This window comes from Aptenodytes patagonicus, chromosome W, assembly GCF_965638725.1.
Source record: "Aptenodytes patagonicus chromosome W, bAptPat1.pri.cur, whole genome shotgun sequence".
NCBI lineage: Eukaryota > Metazoa > Chordata > Aves > Sphenisciformes > Spheniscidae > Aptenodytes > Aptenodytes patagonicus.
In genome coordinates this window covers 11,372,426-11,396,278 of record NC_134981.1, presented here as the reverse complement: position 1 = coordinate 11,396,278, position 23,853 = coordinate 11,372,426, and the positions used below count along the sequence as shown (strand labels likewise).

General features: G+C 42.8%; 1 protein-coding gene across 4 annotated transcripts; it reads right to left on the bottom strand.

Moving 5' to 3' along the window:
* Positions 1–14,968: 14,968 nt before the first annotated feature.
* Positions 14,969–23,368, bottom strand: LOC143172111 (nuclear factor interleukin-3-regulated protein-like). 4 transcript variants are annotated; one of them, XM_076361366.1, is made up of 3 exons: positions 23,002–23,064; positions 22,090–22,257; positions 14,969–17,017 (listed from the first exon to the last, which is right to left on the bottom strand). In XM_076361366.1, the coding sequence occupies exon 3, from the start codon at positions 16,830–16,832 to the stop codon at positions 15,459–15,461; it is 1,374 nt and encodes a 457-aa protein (XP_076217481.1). In that variant the 5' UTR covers positions 16,833–17,017; positions 22,090–22,257; positions 23,002–23,064; the 3' UTR covers positions 14,969–15,458. The 4 variants fall into 4 exon arrangements, with proteins under 4 accessions (XP_076217481.1, XP_076217480.1, XP_076217484.1 ...); XM_076361365.1 differs by lacking the exons at positions 22,090–22,257; positions 23,002–23,064 and adding an exon at positions 23,166–23,368; XM_076361369.1 differs by lacking the exon at positions 22,090–22,257.
* Positions 23,369–23,853: the final 485 nt, after the last annotated feature.

Sequence of the window (23,853 nt, the reverse complement as noted above, 5' to 3'; positions counted from 1 at the left end):
TTCCTCCATCTCCAAGGCAGCTATACCAAAAGCCCACCGGTACCCTTTTGGGACCTTGAAATACCCTCTCCTGAGGTAGTCTATGCCAAGGATGCACGGAGCCTCTGGGCCAGTCACAATGGGGTGCTTCTGCCACCCATTCCCAGTTAGACTTACTTCAGCCTCCAGTACAGTTAGCTGTTGGGATCCCCCATCACCCCAGAAATACAGATGGGTTCTGCCCCCTTATATCTTGATGGCATTAGGGTACACTGTGCACCGGTGTCTACCAGAGCCTTATACTTCTGTGGGTCTGATGTGCCAGGCCACCGAATCCACACAGTCCAGTAAACCCGGTTGTCCCTTTCCTCCCCCTGGCTGGAGGCAGGGCCCCTCTAGTCCTCGTCATAGTATTTGTTTCTCATTTCCTGCAAATATGAGTCAGAAGTCTCTTCATTAAGATCAGAAGTAAGATCAGCCCTTCTACTCTGTCTGGGGAACTGCCCGCTGGAAACTGGAGCAGCAATTTTCCTGGAAGAACCCCCTTTTGTGATTGTTTTTCCTTGCAGCTCACGTACCCGTGCCCCTAGGGCTGCAGTAGGTTTCCCATCCCACTTCCTCATGTCCTCTCCGTGGTCACGCAGATAAAACCATAGGGTGCCCCGTGGTGTGTACCCTTTATAGTCTCTCTCTTGAGCAAAAGAACGCTTACTTCTAATAGCCGAGATACTGGTCCGTACAGGTGGGGAGTAGGACCTATCCTCTCTGAGTTGCTGGATCTCCCGGGACAGTTTTTCGGACAGTTTCTCCACAGCCGAGACGAGGGAGGAAGAGAGACTTTCCTCGTATTGCCGGAGTTGGCCAGCCAATTCATCCACTGTTTGTTCCTCTCCATCTTTCCAGGTTATCACTGCTAATGAATTGGCGTATGACGATGGTGAGCTCCTTATAAACTTCCGCCACATGGGTCGTGTGCACTTGACTTCGTCTGGATCTTTGGATAGTTGTTCATTGTTCAGGTCATCATAAATCACCTCCAGCACAGCTAATTCTCTCAGAAACTGGATACCCTTCTCCATGGTGGCCCACTTGCTTGGGCGACATATAACATCTTCCTTGAAGGGACACCTTTCCTTCACGCTTGACAAGAGTCGCCTCCAGAGGCTGAGGACTCGTGTCCCTTTTCCAATCGCTTTGTCAATGCCCCCTTCCCTGGAAAGGGATCCCAGCTGCTTGGCTTCCCTACCCTCTAATTCCAGGCTACTGGCTCCATTATCCCAGCATCGGAGCAGCCAGGTGACAATATGCTCACCTGGACGGCGGCTGAAATCTTTTCGTATATCTCGCAGCTCACTCAGGGATAGAGATCGGGTGGTCACTGCCTTGTTTATGAGTTCTTCCTCTTCCTCCTCCCCGATCAGCGGCCGGCTCTCCTCCTCCCGTTCTCGTGATGGCCCTTCTCCAGGGTAGTCGTACAGTTCTTCCTCCGCTTCCCTTTTAGAAGAAGCTTCTTCCTCCCTTACTAAACGAGCCGACTTCCGCTTCCAAAATTTCTTCTTGTGTACAGGGGCGACTGATACCGGCACAGGTTGGTTCTTTGGTTCAGCCACAGGGCGTGTTGCTGGGGTCTGAGTGGCCGCAGGGCCTGTCGCCAGGGTTGGAGTGGCCGCAGTGCATGTCGCCGGGGTTGGAGTGGCCGCAGGGCCTGTTGCCGGCGTCTGAGTAGCTGCAGTGCATGTTGCTGGGGTCGGAGTGGCTGCAGGGCCTGTTGCCGGGGTTGGAGTGGCCGTAGTGCGTGTTGCCCGGGTTTGAGTGGCCGCAGGGCCTGTTGCCGGCGTCTGAGTAGCTGCAGTGCATGTTGCTGGGGTCGGAGTGGCTGCAGGGCCTGTTGCCGGGGTCTGAGTGGCTGCAGTGCATGTTGCCGGGGTCTGAGTGGCCGCAGGGCGCGTTGCCCGGGTCTGAGTGGCCGCAGGGCGTGTCGTTTTACTGTCAGAGCCAGAGACCTTCTCTTCCCTTTGAGGGCACTGAATGGTGTTGAACAGGGCTCGGTAGGCATGGGCCAGGCCCCAGCACGTTGCAGTGATCTGCATCTCTCTGGAGCTGCCAGGGTGACAGCATACTTTGTCCAAATATTCTACTAACTTTTCAGGATTCTGCACTTGCTCAGGGGTGAAGTTCCAAAACACTGGGGGTGCCCATTGGCCTAGGTACTTGCCCATCTTGTCCCACACACCCTGCCACTCATAACTATCCAGCCTTGGGGCAGATCTCTGGATGATATTCTTAAATTGCTTACCAACTTTAGACAAAACCGAAACAATGTTCCCAGGAAGTACCAATAGAAGTATCTTAACTGCCCAAGGATGTTCAAGATACTGAAAAGTTACTGTAATGAAGGAGGAAACATCATAGAAGAAGGTAGTGACACTGCCATTCTGTATTTCCTCCGTAAAAAAACTCTCAGAAAAGTTACTGCAATTGCTAGTTGTCTCCACGAAATGGTCTCCGTGGTACAGTAACGGCTTCATTGCGAAACTTACATACCACACTAATGTCAAGGTCAATGTTCTAAAAACAAACCTCACAAGCGAGACATTACTATTCACTGCAGACCACAGCAAACTGCAAAACCCAACACCAATCTTTAACATGTACAGCAGGAAAAAGAGCACCATGCAGATTATACAAATCAATATCGAGAACAGAGAAACCAACATTGTGACCCACAACTACTAACAGATATAAGTTCCTTAATACACTCCGGTTAATCTGTTGTTATCTCAAACCCTTCGAGCCCCAGGTTGGGCGCCAAAAAGGACTGTTGTGGTTTAAGCTCAGTCGGCAACTAAGCACCACGCACCTGCTCGCTCACTCCCCCCTACCCGGTGGGATGGGGGAGAGAATTGGAAGAGCACAAGTTAGAAAAACTCGTGGGTTGAGATAAAAACAGTTTAATAATTGAAATAAAATGATAATAATAATATGATAATAATAATAATACACAAAGCAAGTGATGCACAGTACAATTGCTCACCACCCGCCGACCGATGCCCAGCCAGTCCCCGAGCAGCGGCCCCCCCGGCCAGCTTTCCCCAGTTTATGTACTGAGCATGACGTCACATGGTATGGAATGTCCCTTTGGCCAGTTTGGCTGTGCCCCCTCCCAGCTTCTTGTGCACCTCCAGCCTTCTCAGTCAGTAGAGCATGGGAAGCTGAAAAGTCCTTGGCTGGTGTAAGCATTAACTAGCAACAACTAAAACATCGGTGCCTTATCAACTTTGTTCTCATCCTAAATCCAAAACACTGTACCAGCTACTAGAAAGGAAATTAACTCTATCCCTGCTGAAACCAGGACAGGCAGAAAACGCCAGCCAGGCAGAGGAGGAGGGAAAAAGAGTGAGAAACAACAGAGGGAACAGCAAGGTCAGAGGAGTAGGAGGCACTCCATGGCAGAGCAGGCACCGCTTTCCAAAGAGACTGTGGCCTGTGGAGAATCCATGCCGAAACAGGTACTTCCCCGGAGTGAATGTACTGTTTTTGGCTGGGATAGAGTTAATTTTCTTCATAGTAGCTAGTATGGGGCTATGTTTTGGATTTGTGCTGGAAACAGTGTTGATAATACAGGGATGTTTTAGCTATTGCTGAACAGTGCTTACACAGAGTCAAGGCCTTTTCTGCTTCTCACACCGCTCCGCCAGCGAGTAGGCTGGGTGTGTGCAAGAAGTTGAGTTGCCGAGGCGAGCAGCTCCAGTGCCAGCACAATCTGCAGTGGAGTGCTCTAGCGCAGTGTACATGGGGGTTCCTGAACCGAGGAAACCTCAGGGGAGCAGAGAGACCCGCCAGGAGCCCGCAGCTCGCGTGAGAGCGGCTGACGAGACCTGGGCAGGGCCAGGAGCAACGGCGGCCAAGTGCCCCCCCACGTATAAAAGAAGCCCCTAGGGAGCGCCAGTGACCAGGGCATGGTGTGGCAGTTTGCGTGGAAGGGTGCACAGGAAGGGTGCACAGGAAGGACACACAGGAAGGACGCTGTAGTTCTGTCTGCTCGACCAGGGAAGCAATGGTATCCACCTGGCAGAAGGCCATGTCCTCTCTAAACTCTGCACCCACCACGACTGACACAGCTTCCCAGACAGAGCTCCGATGGGAACATGCTGCCACCCAGGTGTCAGGCTGCAGGGTGTGCCCTACTCTTATGCCAGTACCGGATGGCAACAGTGAGCACACCTGTGGGAGGTGCGCCCAGATAGAGGAACTCCTCAGCTTAGTGACAGAGTTCCGGGAGGAGGTGAGTAGGTTGAGGAGTATCAGGGAATCTGAGAGAGAAATAGACTACTGGAATCGCACCCTACCTTCCCTGGGACAGGCCCAATAGACAGACAGGACGCATGATACGGAGGAAACCCTATCCTCTCTCCACCTGGCTGAATGCAGTGACTTAAGGGATAGGAGGCAATGGCAACAAGTTCCTGCCCGGTGCAGCAGGCGCATCTCCTTCATGACTACCCCACCTTCCCAGGTGCCTTTGCATAGTAGGTATGAGGCTCTGCAAGTGGAACCAAACAATGACGAGGACGATGGTTCATCTAGATTTGAGGTGTTGCCAAGGTTAAGTCAGCCTACGCCCTGCATCAAAACCACTTCCATAAAGAAAAAAAGACAGGTCATTGTCATAGGAGACGCTCTCCTGAGGGGAACAGAAGGCCCAGTATGCAGACTGGACCCACTTCTTAGGGAAGACTGCTGCCTCCCTGGGGCCCGGGTTAAAGATGAGATGAGGAAACTTCCTACCCTGGTACAGCCCTCAGATTATTATCCGTTATTGATTTTTCATGTAGGCAGCGACGAAGTTGCAATAAGAAGTCCAAGGGCAATCAAGAGAGACTTCAGGCCCTTGGGATGACTGGTTAAGGGATCAGGAGCATGAGTAGAGATCTCCTCTATCCTTCCAGTTGCAGGGAATGATGAGGGAAGAAACAGGCAGACCCAGCAGATCAATACCTGGCTCCGTGACTGGTGTCACCAGCAGAATTTTGGGGTTTTTTGATCATGGGTCGGTCTACACGACACCAGGCCTGCTGGCAACAGATGGGGTACACCTGTCTCAAAGGGGGAAAAGGATCTTTGCACAAGAGTTAGCAGGGTTCATTGAAAGAGTTTTAAACTAGATTTGCAGGGGGAAAGGGATAAAACCAGGCTCGCTGGACGTAAGCCTGGGGACAGCATGCCAATGTTTGAGGGGACAGTGTGCTAGCAAGGTCCTTCGTTCTGCTCCACGATGTGTTGAGTACGCTGGAGCACATTTGTAAATGTCCCTGTACTAATGCGTGCAGCACCTTAGCCATCTCAGTTGGGGTAGGGGATGGAGATCCACATGGCAGCAAAGACGCAAGGGTTGTTGAAGTGTTAGAAACCACGGAAGCACCTGAAAACAGTCACATAGGAATTAGGGTTTCTCCCCCAAAAAAGGTGGCAGGATCAATAGCCCAACTGAAGTGCATCTACACCAATGCATGCAGCATGGGCAACAAACAGGAGGAGTTGGAAGCCATTGTGCAGATGGAAAACTATGACATAGTTGCAATCACGGAAACATGGTGGGATGACTCACACAACTGGAGTGCTGCAATGGATGGCTATAAACTCTTCAGAAGGGATAGGCAAGGAAGGAGAGGCGGTGGGGTAGCCCTGTATGTTAGGGAGTGTTTTGTCTGCCTAGAGCTTGATGATGGTGATGAAAGGGTCCAGTGTTTATGGATAAGAATCAGGGGAAAGGCCAACAAGGCAGATATCATGATGGGAGTCTGTTATAGACCACCCAACCAGGATGAAGAGGCAGATGAAATATTCTATAAGCAGCTGGGAGAAGTCTCACGATCGCTAGCCCTTGTTCTCATGGGGAACTTCAACTTACCAGACATCTGCTGGAAATATAATACAGTGGAGAGGAAACAGTCTAGGAGGTTCCTGGAGTGTGTGGAAGACAACTTCCTGACACAGCTGGTGAGGGAGCCAACTAGGGAAGGCGCCCCACTGGACCTGTTGTTTGTGAACAGAGAAGGACTTGTGGGTGATGTGATGGTTGGAGGCCGTCTTGGGCAATAGTGATCACGAAATGATAGAGTTCTCGATTCTTGGAGAAGTAAGGAGGAGGGTTAGCAGAACTGCTACCTTGGACTTCCAGAGGGCAGACTTTGGCCTGTTTAGGGGCCTGGTTGAGAGAGTCCCTTGGGAGGCAGTCCTGAAGGGCAAAGGAGTCCAGGAAGGCTGGACATTCTTCAAGAAGGAAATCTTAAAGGAGCAGGAGCAGGCCGTCCCTATGTGCCGAAAGATGAGCCGGCGGGGAAGACGACTGGCCTGGCTGAACAGAGAGCTTTGGCTGGAACTCAGGAAAAAAAGAGAGTTTATGACCTTTGGAAGAAGGGGCAGGCGACTCAGGAGGACTACAAAGATCTTGCAAGGCTATGCAGGGAGAAAATTAGAAGGGCCAAAGCCCAACTAGAACTTAATCTGGCTACTGCCATAAAAGTCAATTGAACATGTTTCTATAAATACCTTAACAACAAAAGGAGGGCTAAGGAGAATCTCCACCCTTTATTGGAAGCGGGGGGAAACATAGTGACAAAGGATGAGGAAAAGGCTGAGGTACTTAATGCCTTCTTTGCCTCAGTCTTTAATAGTAAGACCAATTGTTCCCAGGTTACCCAGCCCCCTGAGCTGGAAGACAGGGAGCAGGATGAACCCCCCATAATCCAAGGGGAAATGGATAGCCACCTGCTACACCACTTAGACACACACAAGTCTATGGGGCCGGATGGGATCCACCCAAGAGTACCGAGGGAGCTGGCAGAAGTGCTCACCAAGCCACTTTCAACCATTTATCAGCAGTCCTGGCTAACCAGGGAGGTCCTAGTTGACTGGAGGTTAGCAAATGTGACGCCCATCTACAAGAAGGGCCGGAAGGAGGATCTGGGGAACTACAGGCCTGTCAGTCTGGGGAAGGTTATGGAGCAGATCATCTTGCGTGCCATCACACGGTACGTACAGGACAACCAGGGGATCAGGCCCAGCCAGCACGGGTTTATGAAAGGCAGGTCCTGCTTGACTAACCTGATCTCCTTCTATGACAAGGTGACCCACTTAGTGGATGAGGGAAAGGCTGCGGATGTTGTCTACCTGGACTTTAGTAAAGCCTTTGACACTGTTTCCCACAGCATTCTCCTGGAGAAGCTGGCGGCTCACGGCTTAGACAGGTGTACCCTTCGCTGGGTAAAAAACTGTCTGGATGGCCAGGCCCAGAGAGTTGTGGCGAATGGAGTTAAATCCAGTTGGCAGCCGGTCACAAGTGGTGTTCCCCAGGGCTCAGTATTGGGGCCGGTCTTGTTCAATATCTTTAACAATGATCTGGACAAGGGGATCGAGTGCACCCTCAGTAAGTTTGCAGACGACACCAAGTTGGGTGGGAGTAGGTAGAAAGGTTCTACAGAGGGATCTGGACAGGCTGGATCAATGGACCGAGGCCAACTGTATGAGATTCAACAAGGCCAAGTGCCGGGTCCTGCACTTGGGTCACAACAACCCCATGCAGTGCTACAGGCTTGGGGAAGAGTGGCTGGAAAGCTGCCTGACGGAAAAGGACCTGGGGGTGTTGGTCAACAGCCGGCTGAATATGAGCCGGCAGTGTGCCCAGGCGGCCAAGGCAGCCAATAGCATCCTGGCTTGTATCAGAAATAGTGTGGCCAGCAGGAGCAGGGAAGTGATCATCCCTTTATACTCGGCACTGGTGAGACCACACCTCGAATACTGTGTTCAGTTTTGGGCCCCTCACTACAAGAAAGACATTGAGGTGTTTCGGCAATGTTTCTTGTTACAAATAGACAGATAAGCTAATACATACACTGTATAATTTCCAAGAAAAACACTTCATATTCCAGTAAACCTGTCCCTCTTCTCGTATCTCAGATTTAGTAATCTTTTTATTGAGTTGCAGACTGACCTTGGACCTTTAGTCATCCTCAAATGTAAATAAAAATTACTGGCATCTGTAGTTTTGTTTCTTTTTTCCTTTACCAAAGTTACCTTTAATAACCATGAGTGGTCCTGATTGAAATTCAAATTAAAGAATCTGCTGTAGTTCAGAAAAATCTTCATTTGCCATATGTAGGACACCACGCTGTGGATGTTTCAGGACTGTAACATCAGCTGACTCAGGGATACTTGGAAAGAGAGTAGGTGAAAAAAAAAAAGTGATTGTATGCAGTCTTTAAAAAAATAGATTGTCTGGTGTCCCAGCCCTTCCCTACCTCTCTAAGGAGCACGTTTTGCTTCCTGTTCTACAGCTTTCACAATGGCAACAAAAATGTTTTGTTTACATGAAGTAAGCATAATTACTACAGCTTTGGGATGTGAGCATTTTCAGAGATGGTAAAGAAACATATTTAACGAAGCTGAAACTGACAAAGAAAATAATACTGAAAACCAGTTATAACACCACATTCTGTAAAAAAGACTTGTATAATAAATAACAAACATGGCCTGAGCTATCAAACCACAGCTACATGACCAAGAATACACTGTTGTTTTCTTTGCCTTTTTATATTCTTCCTGTTGCCAACACCTCTATTATATTATACAAAAAGATTCTGCCATAAAAAAATGAGATCCTTGCTGAAGGCTGGTTTCCAATTCCTTCATTTGACGTACATATCAAGTAAATTCAATGTTGTCAGAAAATTTATGTCATATTAAAGCCACAGTAAGATAATAGAATTGCGATTAGCTCACTGAGCGAGCCATGAAAAAATTTAGACAGAAGATATCTGTCTCTGGAATCTCTCTGTGATCTCTTGAAGTCAAACATGAACAGGAAGAGAGTATCTTCCTTAAGGAGCTTTATCCCATGAGTTTTATATGAGAAGAGTTATCAGAAGAAAAATAAACAAACACTGCAGACTTACAAGGAAGCAAGCTAATGGATGAAAGCATCAGATTAGCAAGTGTCACATGGACAGATTGTAATAGATTAGTTATGGTTCCTGAAGGCTCTCACACTCTTCTTACTACTCAACTTCATTATATCACTTCGTATATATAAAGTAATCTTCTGAGAGCCAGCTGATTTTTTGTACATTCTGACATGCTACTTAACTATTTATCACATCAAACACAATCATAAATAGATGAGGAGTTTGTAGCAATTTTTTTTTGAAGGCAGATAAGTCAATTTTGTTCTCAGCCACAATCCTGCACTTGTTAAGTCTGGCAACAGAGTGGTTTATAAAGAATTCAGACTGCAGATGAATCAGTGTTCCCTCTGGGTGTCATTTGCAGGCCACACTTACATTTTTCCCATACCTGAAAAGACTAGTACATAGACATTACATAAACTGCATATTAGGGATCTAATGCAGACATAGAAAGTTCCAGAGGAGCCTCAGATATTTTTGTGTCACCGTGACTATATTTATAGGAGGTTCTGATATGACATTTGCGGTTATATTCTGTTTCTTGTTATTTTAAAAGTTCCAACACCTGCCTATGAGTAGCATGCTTGCACCATTCTAATAAAAGATACAAGGCATGGATTTTTCCTCTTAATTTCCATGTATCTTGCACTGTTTTGCTAGGATTTACAGTAAAATTTGTTGTTGGTCTAGAAATTGACGTATATTAATGCATCACCTGAGAGACTATTTGTCCCTTCCATGCCTGTTAACACTACCTTGCAATACCATCAAATCAGGATTGTTCGTCTTTCTCCCAGTTTTCTAGTTTTCACTGTCATAAATATCTTATAATAAAAGAAGCTAAAAATCTTTTTTTCAAAGTAATCTCACTATTCTTAGAGAAAATGAGAAAATATAAACAATTCCTTCCAGCCCCCTACAATATTTATAGAGAATATATGTTGTCCAACTGTCACAGTCTCTTGTCCAATGTAGCTTTTCTTACATAAATATCTTTGACATTTGTATGTTCACGTTTTTAACAGGCTTTTTAAAAAAATGTGTCACCAAGCCTTTTTTGAGAATGGGAACTAAATACTTCAATCTATGTTAACATGTATATTGTCAAGTACGTATGATGTTGACGTGTATATTGGGGACTAGTTAAATGTGTACTTATAATTCATGGATCAACCCTTGACAGTTGATTATTTTACTTTTGGTCTCCTCCAAAATCCCTAATATTTCTAAATTCTTAATGGGAACAGGGCCCAGAGAAAGGAACACTGTGTTCTGCTACAATGGTTCTCATCACATTTTATCGTCTTTTCAGCTATTTTATATGATATAGTATTATGCTTTAGTACTTTCTGATTGTTATACATACCATTAACATCCTGGCTTTCAGGGCTGCGTAACACAAATCCCATGGAAATCAATGCAATATGTTCTCAGTGTATTTATATATAACACAGAGAATTTTTAGAGGTCCAAATTGTTAGAAAGAGACAGAGGTTTAATGTCATGCCTCAGAAATGTAGATATAATGGATGCTGACTCCAGCACATAGAGATATCAGGACAAATTTAGGTTTTTACATATGTAAGTTATTTAGACGCCCATTCAGCCATTTGCACATCCAAGATTCTGAGTAGCATGGAAAAGTATAATAGCTGTCTGACATTTTAAGTTGTGTATACATTTGTGCAGGGGGAAAAGGGAGAGAGGAGGAAAAATTGACCATGGTACCTGAATGTCAATAGTATTAGATGCACGTGTAGCTTCCCCAGAACCTCTTGGGCTGATGCAGGTTTTCTCAGATCAGATCTCTCAGATGTAGAAAAGGCAAGAAGGATACTTACAGGAGATGAAAACCCACATAAAATCATAGCAGAGTTGCAGTCCCTGCATTTGGTCTTGTAATCTTGTGGAGCTCCATAGTGTTTAAAGAGGAGAGATGAGGAAGAGGAATTACCATAACTCTCCTTCATACATTAGGATTGGCACACAGATAATAACTGGCAGAATCATAAAAAGTGTAGATGTGTTCCTGCAATATTTGGAGTTATAAATGTCTTCTGCTGCTTTCTCTTTCAAGCAAATAAACACTATGCCTTTACTCTGAGCTTTTGCTCATAATTCACCCAGCCCTTTTAGAGCTGACATAGAATAAATAATAGTTGAAGACCTGGCTTCCTTCTCTTTCTACATGAGTAAGTTCTCTGTAACTCCAGTAATATTAATTGACTCACATATCACTATTGTCACAAGAGAGTTAGCCTTAGAGATACTGAAAATCAGTAGGACTCTGGCATGAGTAAACAGTAAAGATTATGTCCTGGTAATCTTACTCAGTTTGAGTAAATCCCTTATTCCACTCATAAAAAAGTCCGCTTGAATAAGGAAAGTAGAATCCGACACTAAGTTAAAGGCCTCAGGATTTTGCCTAGTATTTTTAACTTTGAACTTGGCATTCTGTAATGGAACAATATGTGCTACTCATTCTCATGCAATAAATACTAAAAAATATTTTGCTGTATTCTTGTAGTTACCAAGCTTGTATTGTGCAATAAACTGTAAAAGTATTTTAAAAACAATATGGTGTTAATAAAGGCCATATTTTAATCACATTCTCTGTGGGTTTTCTGCTAAATTCATTGTGCATTGCCTATTTTCAAAAGCATATTTGTATACTAGCAAGTAGAAAAGATTTGTAGAATTTGGTATTTTAACATAACTTCAGAAATGTGTTTATGGTGCAACTGTACATTTCTGTTAAGTTCTACAGAGAATGAACACTATGTATTCTCATGAACCGCTCACATGGACATAAGGGCCATAATGAAAACATACAAAATAATAAGAAAAGATAAATCAGGTATTGCCATTTACCCATCTCCTATTCATGAACGAGGGGATATTTGGCTATACAGAATAATACTAATAAGATTTAAATATATCACTATCCTGTGCAATACATAAGCTTTACTGAAGGCAGAAGTTTGAAGGGATTCAGAAAAGCATATCTATATTCAATCTTTATATCTACAAAAATATAGATGCTGATGAAACATGAAAATATATTACTGTATTTATAAATAATTAAGTTAGGCAGATTTAAAAGAGGGACTGACACACACACTTCACAGTATCAATCAATCACTACCTGATGTCACTAGGAAAAAACTTATCAACAGTTATTTTCCATGGGCTTTCTTAAAATTTTCTGTGAAGCCTTTCATACTAACAATTATCAGGGGCAAGATTCAGGACTAATCAAACTTATCTGGCATGATAATTCCTATGTTCCCATGAAAAATGACAATTTCTGTATTGATAAATCAATGGGGTTTCCAGTTTCCATATATGACCTTTCTTAACATTCTCATTTGAAAGCATGCCTTACAGACATTTTTCAGTCACTATAGTTCTAGTATATGCCTAACTTGACCAAAATAAGTCTATCCCACTTCTCAAGTTTGATTTAAGTGTTTTCCACAGGATTTGACAGAGTATAAGAGCATTCATGTTACATATCCTTTTCCAAAATAAGCATATCCACATGCCAAAATCACCACTTATACACATTTTTAACAGTGAATAATTTACTCCTGGGAATGTAAAGATCCTTATCTGTTTTTTAAATATGCCATATATATACCCAGACATGTGAAAGGGTAACAATATAAATCTGCAGTGTAAACTTACACATAACCATAACCATACCCATCTTTTAAGTGTTCCTATGAGATAGGATGGGAAAATATATCCTTACTATTTATGTTCTAATTTATTAGTCACTGCTGCTGAAAGTTGGAGTATGGGAGCAGAGTCCCACTGCATTCTCTCCCTCCTACCGATCAGTGGCAATTCTTCCTCTTCCCTGATACAACATGCTGGATGAGAGCAGGCTAAAGATGGGGCTGGGCGAGGAGGTCAGCTACACCAAATTTATTTTTCAGTTGTCCAGTTTAGAGGATGAGACTGTAGACAAAAATCTAGCTTTATATGAACCACCCACACTCCTGCATTTTATAACTTGTTTATGGAAGATACTCCAAATTTTAGCCATAGAAGTAATAACTTGGGCATAGAATGATTTGTCAACTGCAGAATTGTACAGATAACACCTACTAACCTACATATCGGACTAATATGATGAACATAATAGAAAATCATGTTGTAATTAGTTCTAGTTTTGAACAAAAGACAAATTATTTCTTTTTTCAAATACTAAAGTATGGGGGGGCATAAATAGCATCTGATTGTGCTCTTAAGTTCCATGCTATAGCTTACTTGCAATGACACCTTTCAACAAAATTAACTACATCCTTGCTTTTAAGTATTAATTGCACAAAAGAAATACACAAAATAGTGGAAAATGAGCTAAAAGGAGGATAATATTCTTCAATTATGACAAACAGTAACAATAAATTGAAAAAAACCCAACAAAACAACAGATCTAGGCTTACACACATAGCAACACTGAGATTTTTAACTCCTCTCCTAGAACACATTACATGTGATAAATAATATACAAAATATTTAAAGAATTTTGTGGTTGCTTACAGAAGATATTTAGCAAGCAAAAAGCCAGTAGCAGTCACTGCTTGGTGTCTCATATCCCTGTCATTCAATGTATTTATTTATTTTTTCATGCAATAATCTTGATCTTATTTTCAGTAACAGAGATCTATATTAATTACCAAATATATAGAGAGCCTGACTATGGGGTCTATTGTATTATTAAGACATGAGAAAAGAATAACAGGCAATTTTTGAGAAAGGAATCTCTGTGTGTTATTAACTCCCAGTGTCACAAATATAGCTCAGCAATCAAAGGCTCGAAAAAGTTCAAATTGCACCAGTGATTTCTGTGCCAAGGTCCACCCAGAATGTGACTGTGAATCATCAGTGCCTGAAAAAAAAAATAGAATAAAATCCTGGCCTTGCTGACATCAGGGAGTTTTGCCATTGCTAACTGCTGGACCAAACTTCAGAGCTATCAGAAGAGACTCAGACTCCTCTTCATCCCAAAAATATCAACAAACTTCCTCTCACTCTAGTCAAATATGAAATTAAAAATCACTAACTCCATCCTGTTTTCTTAATTAGTATTTTAAGTCTATTAATTTCCATTATCTATAATGGAACATTTCCATAAAGAACTTTTTCAGAAAGTGCTTATTTGTTAATCTGATTTATTAGTACTTTAAGAGAATGGGGAATTACCTTGAGAAGGACTTCTGCCAAATCTATGTTCTATTTATAAATTATTTTTATTTTTTAAATGAAAGACTTTGGTAAGCCCAGCCAAGGGGGTACGATGCAATACAATCTCCATGCTCCAATGGCTCTTCTCAGACAAGAACACTAAAACCCTGTCCAGTCATCATATGAAGAAGTCCTTGTCTATGCAAATTTTAAGGGGCTAGTACTATCTGGATTGTTCTCCACATATTCTGTTTTATATTTAAGAATTTCTGGCAAAATGTCTTGTAGTCAGCCAGGGTATTCCAGTTCAGTTAACTAAGCCATTAAAACCAAAGCCATACTGGTTGTAAGCCTTATTTCATACTTACAATTCTGTTATGCCCCACAGTGGGAGCTGAAATAGCAGATTATCTCCTCTAATGCTGCTACTTACTATTGCCTGTCCTTATATAGATTTTGCCAAGTTAAGCTCAGAGTTTACAGATCCAGTAGCCTTTGACCATACTTCTTTCCATGCCTGTACAGGCATAAGCACAGTCCTTGGCAAAGACAACATTGTCCAATTCTGTCACTTCAAGGCTCTTAAAACTTGAAGATGCACAAGTCCAACATAACTAATTTCATCTAAAACACAAAGTTATAATACTGAAAAAAGTTTGTTACAGTAAGCCATTCAGGAAACCCAATACTCTCTCATTTGAGACAGAAGAAAAAGTTCCTTGATATTACAATTACTGTGTTAGAATTTGTGTGGCTTTTGGTTAATTTATACTAAGAAGTAAGTTAAAGAAAGCTAAGGCTATGAATTAGATACTGTTTCATTTATAAATATCCACTTTATTTCAATTCTCTTCTAAAAAGAGGTCTTAAGGAAAAAAAATACAATTTAAAATACGTGTAAGTTTGGCTGTAAAAACCAAACATATAAGTTAAGTTGAGCACAGTGTAAGAAACAAGCCTTTTTTTTAATTAACAACATATTTACAAGTTCATAAAATCAATTGAACTGGAGTAGATGTTTTGTGTTTGTCACCAATATTTTATTGTAACTGGTAACTTGCATGCTTTAGAAGAAGAAAAAGCAAACAAAGTTCACTATATATAGCCTTCGTACCAGCTACTTGACTATACACAAGGCATAATGATCATAACACAGCCTAGTCTCCATAATAATTTGTGCACAAGACACCAGACATTATGTGAACATTACAGTGAAATGACATCACAAGTCCAGTGATAAGTCAGCATAATACAAAACATATTGATCTACTGCAAATGAAATTGTTTTTAAAAAACAACAATAAGCTTTAATTCAGTAGTAACTTAACCAGAGTCTGATGCAGAGATTTGTTGTGTAGTTATAAGTCTTTTAAGGGAAGCAACCTCTGCAGATAAGTTTGTTATGCCCTGCTTCAAATACAGGTTCTCTGACTCAGAGGCATTGAAGATACTGTCTTTTATTTCAACAATTTCAGTTTTGCAACCACTCTGAATTCTTACATTGAGTTCCTTTTGATGCCAGAGTTCTGGTTTGAGAGACCAGTCTTGGATATTAGTCACTTGAACTGAGAAAGGAGTGTGAGAAGAATGCACCATGTTTTGTGCAGTGTGTTTTTCAAGCTCAACATGTCTTTTTGATGACATATCAATAGGTGATGATAGTTTCTGTGCAGCATCATAGTCATTATCTACTGCTTCCACTTTAACTTGCATGGCTTTGGCTTTAATTCGAAGCTTGTGAGGCAAAGCTGAAGAATTCACTTCTGGAACTTTAACTGTTGCACGAATAATTTTATGTTCTACTGGGGAATGGATTGGACCCTTAGGAACCTGCTGTTCATCTTCTCCATCAGATGACTTTCCAACTGCACTGTCATCAGTTTCTGAAGTTCTGGGGGAATTACTGGAGGACCTATTGACTTGGAACAGAGGAGGAGAATGTGAGTACATGTTAAAGGTAGTTCCCATGTAGTGTGGATATATGGATGCTTTCTGTGAACTTCTGTCATCTCTTGGCTCTCTCTCTAATTCCATGGGCTCCTGTTTTATAATCTGGAACTTATTTTCAGGACTTCTGCAGTTGTTTTGCATACAACTTGACTGAGTATGCTCTACTGATGATATTTCAGACATATCAGACACAGAGCTTTGAAAATGTTTAATGACAGAAATACAACTGCTACCAACTATAGATGGTTCATGTTCATCCACAAATGAGTTAATATTTGATTTGGAACTTTGATAATCTTGGAAATACACAGCTGTTGAGCTACTGAGTTTCTGTATCTCTTGGGCATAGGCTACAGAAGTAATTAAACCAAACTTCAGCTTCAAAGAAAGCAGCTCTGCCTTCAAAGTGGCATTCTCCTCTCCCAGTGCAATTAGTTTGTTCTCTAAGACAAGGTCATTCAGTCGTCGTTTTTCACGAGATCTTTTAGCAGCTTCATTATTTTTCCGCCTTTTCTCCCAATACATAGCATCTTTCTTTTCATCTGGAATGAATTCTCGCTTTCTCCGGCAAGCTGAAGATTTGCTTTTTCCACTACTTGCTTCAGTGAGTAGTATCTCTTCATTTGTAGACAATTCTTCAGACACTTCTGCTAAAGTAGACTTAAGTACTATGATTTTGTCCACATTGCTACTTGTGTCAACAGGTCCGTGTTCCTTTTTGAGGGTCTGCATTTTTCTCAGCTGCATCAAAAACAATTTGTAATAGATCTACAATGAGCAACAGAGTAAACTATTTCCCCAGTACTTCTCATACCACAACTTAATGCAGCACTTTGAAATCCACGCATATTCTTCCTTTTGTTTCATATTCTCAAACAGAAGTGTCTAGATCCAATTTTCTTGGCAGAGGTGATGAGAATCTTCTAAATAACCTTCAATAAATAGAGAATTTGATTACTGTTCAGGAATTGCTGGTTTGGGGCATTCAAAAGTAACTTTCAATAAAAAGCTTAGACTAGCATTTGATTCATTAAGCCTGCTGTAATATGAAGGAAGCTTGACACTGAAACAACTGATATTCTAAGCTTTATGATACCTAGGTAGCAGATTTGCTTCCAAAACAAATACAATATGGTCCAAGGAAAATGAATTAAAAAAAAATTATATATTTGAATTTTGATCTGACAATAATGTCACAGAACTTTCCATAATATCACTGACCAACTTAACACCAGACATGTTGATGAGCAGCACTGGAAAGTATCTTGTCCTTCCAAATTAAAACATCTCTTCAGAAAACAGCTGTGGTGCGTGATTTGGCAATGCTATATATTTAGGTCCTCCACAGATTAAAAATAACATAAGCTGATTTAGAAAAGCTAGAGTGCTTTCTATTGTCTTAAAATAACACTGCTATCCATTAAAGTTATTACACATCTAACTACTGCTTTTGTATCCTGTAAATTTATATATATATATGTAAAATGTGTTGTGTGCATGTGTATACACACATGCACACGCTTCAAGTTTTAAAATCCCTTTTTGATCAATCATATCAATTCAAACTAGTAAATGCACACATAATTCTGGCAAATACAGAAGCAACGTGTTTTCTCTTAAATAAGACTGGTTTAGGACAAGAACTATGTCTTTGTATCTATCTGTATGGTCTCCAGCTCAAAGTGATGCCACTTGGTGTCTAACACTACAATTTAGGGAAAATATTAGTAATGATAGTAACTGATAATAATAAAGGGCAGAAAGGTTTTTTTCTAAACGCATGCAGACCATGGGCATAGCTCATCAGTACGATCTTCTATTTAATCAATGAAAATTCAATTGCAAGTTCAGTCTCATGCAGCCAGATACTGGTGTTGACCTACACTTAAAATCCAACAAGCTGCAGAGTTCATGTCCCTTGCTTCACGGGCCTTCTACAGTTTGGGGCATTCGAGGGCACAATCTGCTTGTTTTAGTACTGGTAACTCCTGTTTTGGCCAGTCTCCCTCCTGTACACATTGTTCCTGGCCCAAGTAGAATGAACGTAGAATTGGTAGCTTGTAAGTCTACAGCAAATATAAGTGTGTATCAAAAGAATGGTGGTTTTGCATGCAGCATTCAACTCTGCTTTCAGCCAGAGTACATCAGTAAAGTAGTCAAGACAAAAGTGTAAGCCACATGTTTTATGTCAGTCTTACTGGTTTGATATTTATGTAATTAGTTCTAATGCCATTGCTTTAGTCAGCTAACAAAACAACAATAAAGCTCTAGCTTTTTCCACATATTCCCTGAACACTTTTATCATGGTAACTGAAATTGCTGCTTTACAAACAGGACTCAAAGCCCTAGTTTGTTAATAGTTGTCCATGTGGATCAGCCCAATACTGAGTCTGTAAACAAATTAAATTCCATCTGATGATAATGGCAAAATGTCTTCAATAAAAATGGCCATTTCACTTCACTTGTATTTTATGATTCCACTGGAAAACATCAGTATTTACATGTAAATTAATAAACTGTAATGATTCCTCTGATTATATTTCAAATTCCAATATTTTCCCTTATGATTAATTTTTCAATTATTATCCAGGACTCTGGGTTTGTCTAGTTTGGAGAAAAGGAGGCTGAGGGGCGACCTCATTGCTCTCTACAGCTTCCTGAGGAGGGGAAGTGGAGGGGGAGGTGCTGATCTCTTCTCCCTGGTATCCAGTGACAGGACGCTTGGGAATGGGTCAAAGCTGCGCCAGGGGAGGTTTAGACTGGACATTAGGAAGCATTTCTTTACCAAGAGGGCGGTCAAACACTGGAACAGGCTTCCTAAAGAGGTGGTCGATGCCCCATGCCTGTCAGTGTTTAAGAGGCATTTGGACAATGCCCTTAATAACATGCTTTAACTGTAGTCTTACAAATGTCAAGCATGGACCAGACCTTCAGCTGATCTAAATTTATATAACTCTATTAAAAGGCAGTAGAATTATGTCAGTAAATCCCAGCTGATGCTCTAAACTTGCGTCTTCTTATATAAAAATTTAAGTACAAACATATAAAATAAACATTGCCTGTAAAAAAACCTTGATGTCTACCACTCACTGCAAATGAAACGGAGAAATAGCAATCTTTAGAGCTCTAATCCTGCAAGATAGTCCAGAAGGGAAAACTACGGCACGCACAAAGCCTCATTTTCTTTATTGAGATCCAAGTGTTCGGTTCTAATTATAAAAGGAGGTCTTGCAGGACTGGCATCTATATTGCTAACCACTGTGAAGCCATCTCTATGGCAAAAACTGGTTTATTATTTAAATACTTTGGGGACAGAACTGAAAGCTACACCAAGATGTGGCAACTTACAAAAAAAGGAAAAATATTTTAAATAAGGCTTTCTTTCCAACAGAAAATAAATAGATTTATATAGTATCTGTGACCAGATTCAGTCTCAGTATGCTAACTTGGACATGGATCAATTCAACATGTGAATTAGAAAGAAAAAAAAAAAAGGCAGAATATTTAACAAGGTCCCAATACTAATCCATTTCAGGTATACCTTTAAAACCAAAAAGTTTTCAGAAACATTGCTTCTATTACATTTTGAACCACATCCAAGTATGCCCTTGTTTACACAGTCTGATTTTTGACAGTCATCACCATCAGTATCAGACAGTTACAAATATCTTGTTTGAAATTCCTCCCTCCCAAACATTGTAAAATACTAACACTGAAATCAACTGTCATTTTGTCATAGAATGGGCCACAGGAACTTGCATTTTTTTTCCTATTACACATCCTAAGCACATTTATATCTCACAACTGACTGTAATAATCATGACAAGGTCACCTAGAAGAGTCAATTAAGCTGAGGAGTCAGATACATTGCTTAACAGGGTGTAATAAGACTCAATTGTACACGTTATTGCATCATAGTGATGTTATAACAGCAGCAAGATTGCTGTCTGGAAAAGGAAACTATTGCATAAACATAGTTTGCACAACTATTTGTTAAAATAAGTCAATTTAGAATGAGCTAAAGGTTTATTTTATTTATGAGCTTTATTTCAAGATAAAGGATTGAAAAAAGCAACAGAGTACTGATATCTTTTCTAGACTGCATTCCTTTTATTGCAATAGATAGAATGCACGTATGTTCTACAAGTTTCAGCCAAAGCATGGAAAATACTGTTCCTTCTTAGGATAAGATGTGAAGAGGTCATGTAAGTTCCTATTGCTCATGGGAAGACTCTAAGCTTTCTGATACCTTTCAAATCAGGTCCTTTAAAATAAATAAATAAATTCCAAAAGAAACTTGAAGCCTTGAAGTCAAATTCAGGAAGCTGGATATTTTGAAAGCTAGTTAACAGTCCTTTAGAGAATAAGATGAGTTAAAAATAGAAAATAAATAAGAACGGAAAATAAAGGCAAATAATTTTACAAACTTAATACTTCAACAGTCAAATAAAGACATCTGCAATGTGAGAACTCATAATGATATATTTGGTAGTGCCAATGATATTAAGGATCTTCAATCAGTAATCCTTGATTTGGTTGGTTTAAATCAGGTCTTTGGACCAAAACCTGAAGCCTTATTCATTCAAATTTCTTATCTAAGTCAACATTTTAATTGAATAAGGATGGTAAAACTAATGCCCATAGCAATATTTTAAACTAGGCTCTGGACTGAATTACTGAGGAGAACAAAGGTGACTCAAAGTAGGTTACATACATACTAGTGAACACAATGAAACTGAGTGCAATCATTCAAATTATAAGGACAAGGAAAAAAAAATATTTTTTTTTTAAAACACAGTAACTTCAAACAGCTTTACTATGGCAAAACTGTACTTGACCCCAACAATCAAGTAGCAGAAAAGTTTGTGCATGTTATAAAAAATATCACCTTTAAAATAAAAAAATATTTCACTGTTACTACCTACAACAGTTATACTGAACATACCACCACGGTTGTGATACTAAATTTTCACTTTGGAGGGTTTAGTCAAAAACACAGTAATTTTGGTTTTGTCTACTTAGAAGACCGTTTTAGGCACGTGCACACACACACAAATTGCCTCATATTTAAAGACAAGTTATCATTAGCAACTTTCAAGGTAGCCTTCTGTCAAGGACAGATCACAAGATGACCCCAGAACATGGGACTTCCAGCCACAGCTTTTGCCATTGAAATGTCGAAATGACTTGCCAACAACAGAATTGGGCAATGGCCAGTTTTCATTGTTTGCGACTTAAGGAGAAATACTAAATATTCAGATGGGGGGGGGAGAAGGGAGGATTTCTACTGCCTGTGAACCGTACCCTTTCTACAGTGGCACCCAGCCTGTGGCAGCGGGGCACGGCCGAAATCCCGTGAGGTGGGGGAGGGGTGCCCCTGGGCCGCCGGGCAAGTAGTGGGAGGGGACACCTGCCCACGGGGAGACCCTCGGGCAGGGAGCTCAGGGCTCTCTGTCTGATTCGCCCTGACTGAAAGCGGCGGTCAGACATGACATCCGCCCCGCCGCTACCCGCCCTGCGGTCCCGCCGCGCTGAGGCCCACCGACGCCCCCACAAGGGGGAGACGGGCGGGCGGGGCGCGGCGCCCCCCTACGTGACCGGCGGTGCATGGCACCCGGCCCGCTCCGTTCAAAGCGGCCCCGTACTATCACCCCTCCTGACCTCGCAAGCCTCTGCCGCCGTGCCTGCCCCAGCCCCAGAACGGCGGGGCGCGGCAGTGCCCTCAGCACTCGCCCGCTGCCGCGCGGACGTTGGAAAGGTCCCAGCCCGCCGCCATCCCCAGCAGGAGGAGGACACAGCAACCTCCGCGCCCTGTGTTGTGCAAGTCCTTGGGGCAGTCGGAGCCGCTGAGGCGCGGGATCGGGACCCCCCACCCGCCCCCCCAGCACTGCTGCGATACTCCCTTCGGTAGCATTCCCCGTGACCCACAGCGCACGCATTCCGGTCGTGATCACGCACCAACTAACCGAAGATTAGTGCTACCGAGAACGTCATATTGACTTACTTCTGCTTTTGTTGTGTGCCACACTAAAATGCACGATTTCATGGGACTGAGGTACTCTCTGCCCCCTGGGCCTGGCATTACTTCACCCGAGCCCACTGCAGCTGTCACACGGGCAGGCCATCTCACTTCTTCAGCGCTGTTGACATTTTCTTAAATTCACGTTCCCCTCTTTTAAAAGGGTGACAAGTAAAAGCCAGTACCAAAGAAATTGTTTAGTGTCTAGGTAAAATGCCTTCCTAAAAATACAGCCTTATCAAAAGAGCTCTGAAAGCATGGAGTTAAAAATCCAAGCAAATGGCCTTGAACGTCTATATGCACAGCTCTGGAGAAAAGACCAGGAAGCCACAATTGCTAAAATGTGATAGGGCTAAATATAGATTAACACAAATTTCATTTTAAGGTACACAACACACGGTCAGCAAGCATGAGTTACTTCCCCACTTACCCAGTTGTCTACTTTCCTTATTAAATGTACTTTAACAAAATCTGTTAGTTACATTTTTAAGCGCCATTGTCCCAGTTTCTTTGTAGCAAGATTATAAAATCGTATAATTAGCTCCTTCTTCCTAACCTGACTGCCAGCAAATTCTGTGGTTACATAATGCAACATTTCCAGGAACTATTATGTGATCGGTCCCGTAGAGTCTGAAAAACAGCGATAAAAGTGACGAAAAAGGCTTAGGCAAACACAGCCTAGCAAAACACGGGGGCTGTGGGGCAGACTGCTACCATTAATTCAGTTTGCCCACAAACAACATCCCTCAACACCGTGTGAAAATCGGATCTCTCCGGCGGCCTCTGACAATCCATCGGCACAAAACTCCGATTTTTCTCGTAAACGCACAAAAGGGTTGTAATTAACGACCTAATCCTTAACCCTGCACCGAAATTACCATGACCTTTCATACTCACGCACACGTCGTACCTGCTACCTTCAGGCGCCGAGCTCCGGCACTGACACGCCAGCAAAACGTTATACACGCACACAGCAAACAGCCCCGCACCCACACGCGCGTCCCCCACCCCGCCCCCCCCAGGCTCCCGCACATGACGCCACTCCGAGCGCGCATTCCTACCTTCAGTGCAGCGCGGTAAGCGGAGCATCCCCTGCACCTGGCTGAGGCGAGGCGGGTAAGGACGAGCAAGCAACAGTGTCTCACTTGTCCGGGAGCAGAGCAACCCGGAGTGAGTTGAGGGAACGTGTGGCGATACGAAAGGATGTATGTTAGTAGGTCAGAACTACGCACGCACGCACGCTCGCTCGCTCTCTCTCTCTCTCTCTCTCTCATGGCCGGCCGGCCGGCCGGCCTGTCAGTCAGCTGCAAGTGACAGCAGCAGCACCCCAATCCACGCCGAGAACTCTCGGGGGATGGCCAATGGAGGCTGCCGGAGAGCGGGGCGTCCAGCCCCGCCCCTTGTGCCGCTGGGGCTGTGTGTGGTACAGTAGGTCTATGTGCTGGGTATTGCATAACCCTCCAGGCGGGGGGCAGCGCGCGAAAGGGGGGCGGGGCTGACATTTATGTAATCGCCCCTGGCGAGCTGGGGCAGTGTGGAAGGGGATGTTCTTTCCAACGTTCTGCGGGAGCGGTGGGGCGTGTACGCTGGGTCAGGGCCGCAGCAAGCTGGTGCGCGGCTGCGTGCATGCGTGGAGAGGGCCTCTGCCCTTATTCCAAGGAAGATTTATGCAGAGGTTTGAGTGCTGTCGGTTTTATTGTCAGGGAAAATTAATTGAGCTGTAGCTCTCACAGCCTTACCGTTTACTTG

Excerpts from the sequence above, each read along its gene's own strand:
- LOC143172111 (XM_076361365.1), bottom strand. The coding sequence starts at position 16,832 with ATGCAGCTGAGAAAAATGCAGACCCTCAAAAAGGAACACGGACCTGTT.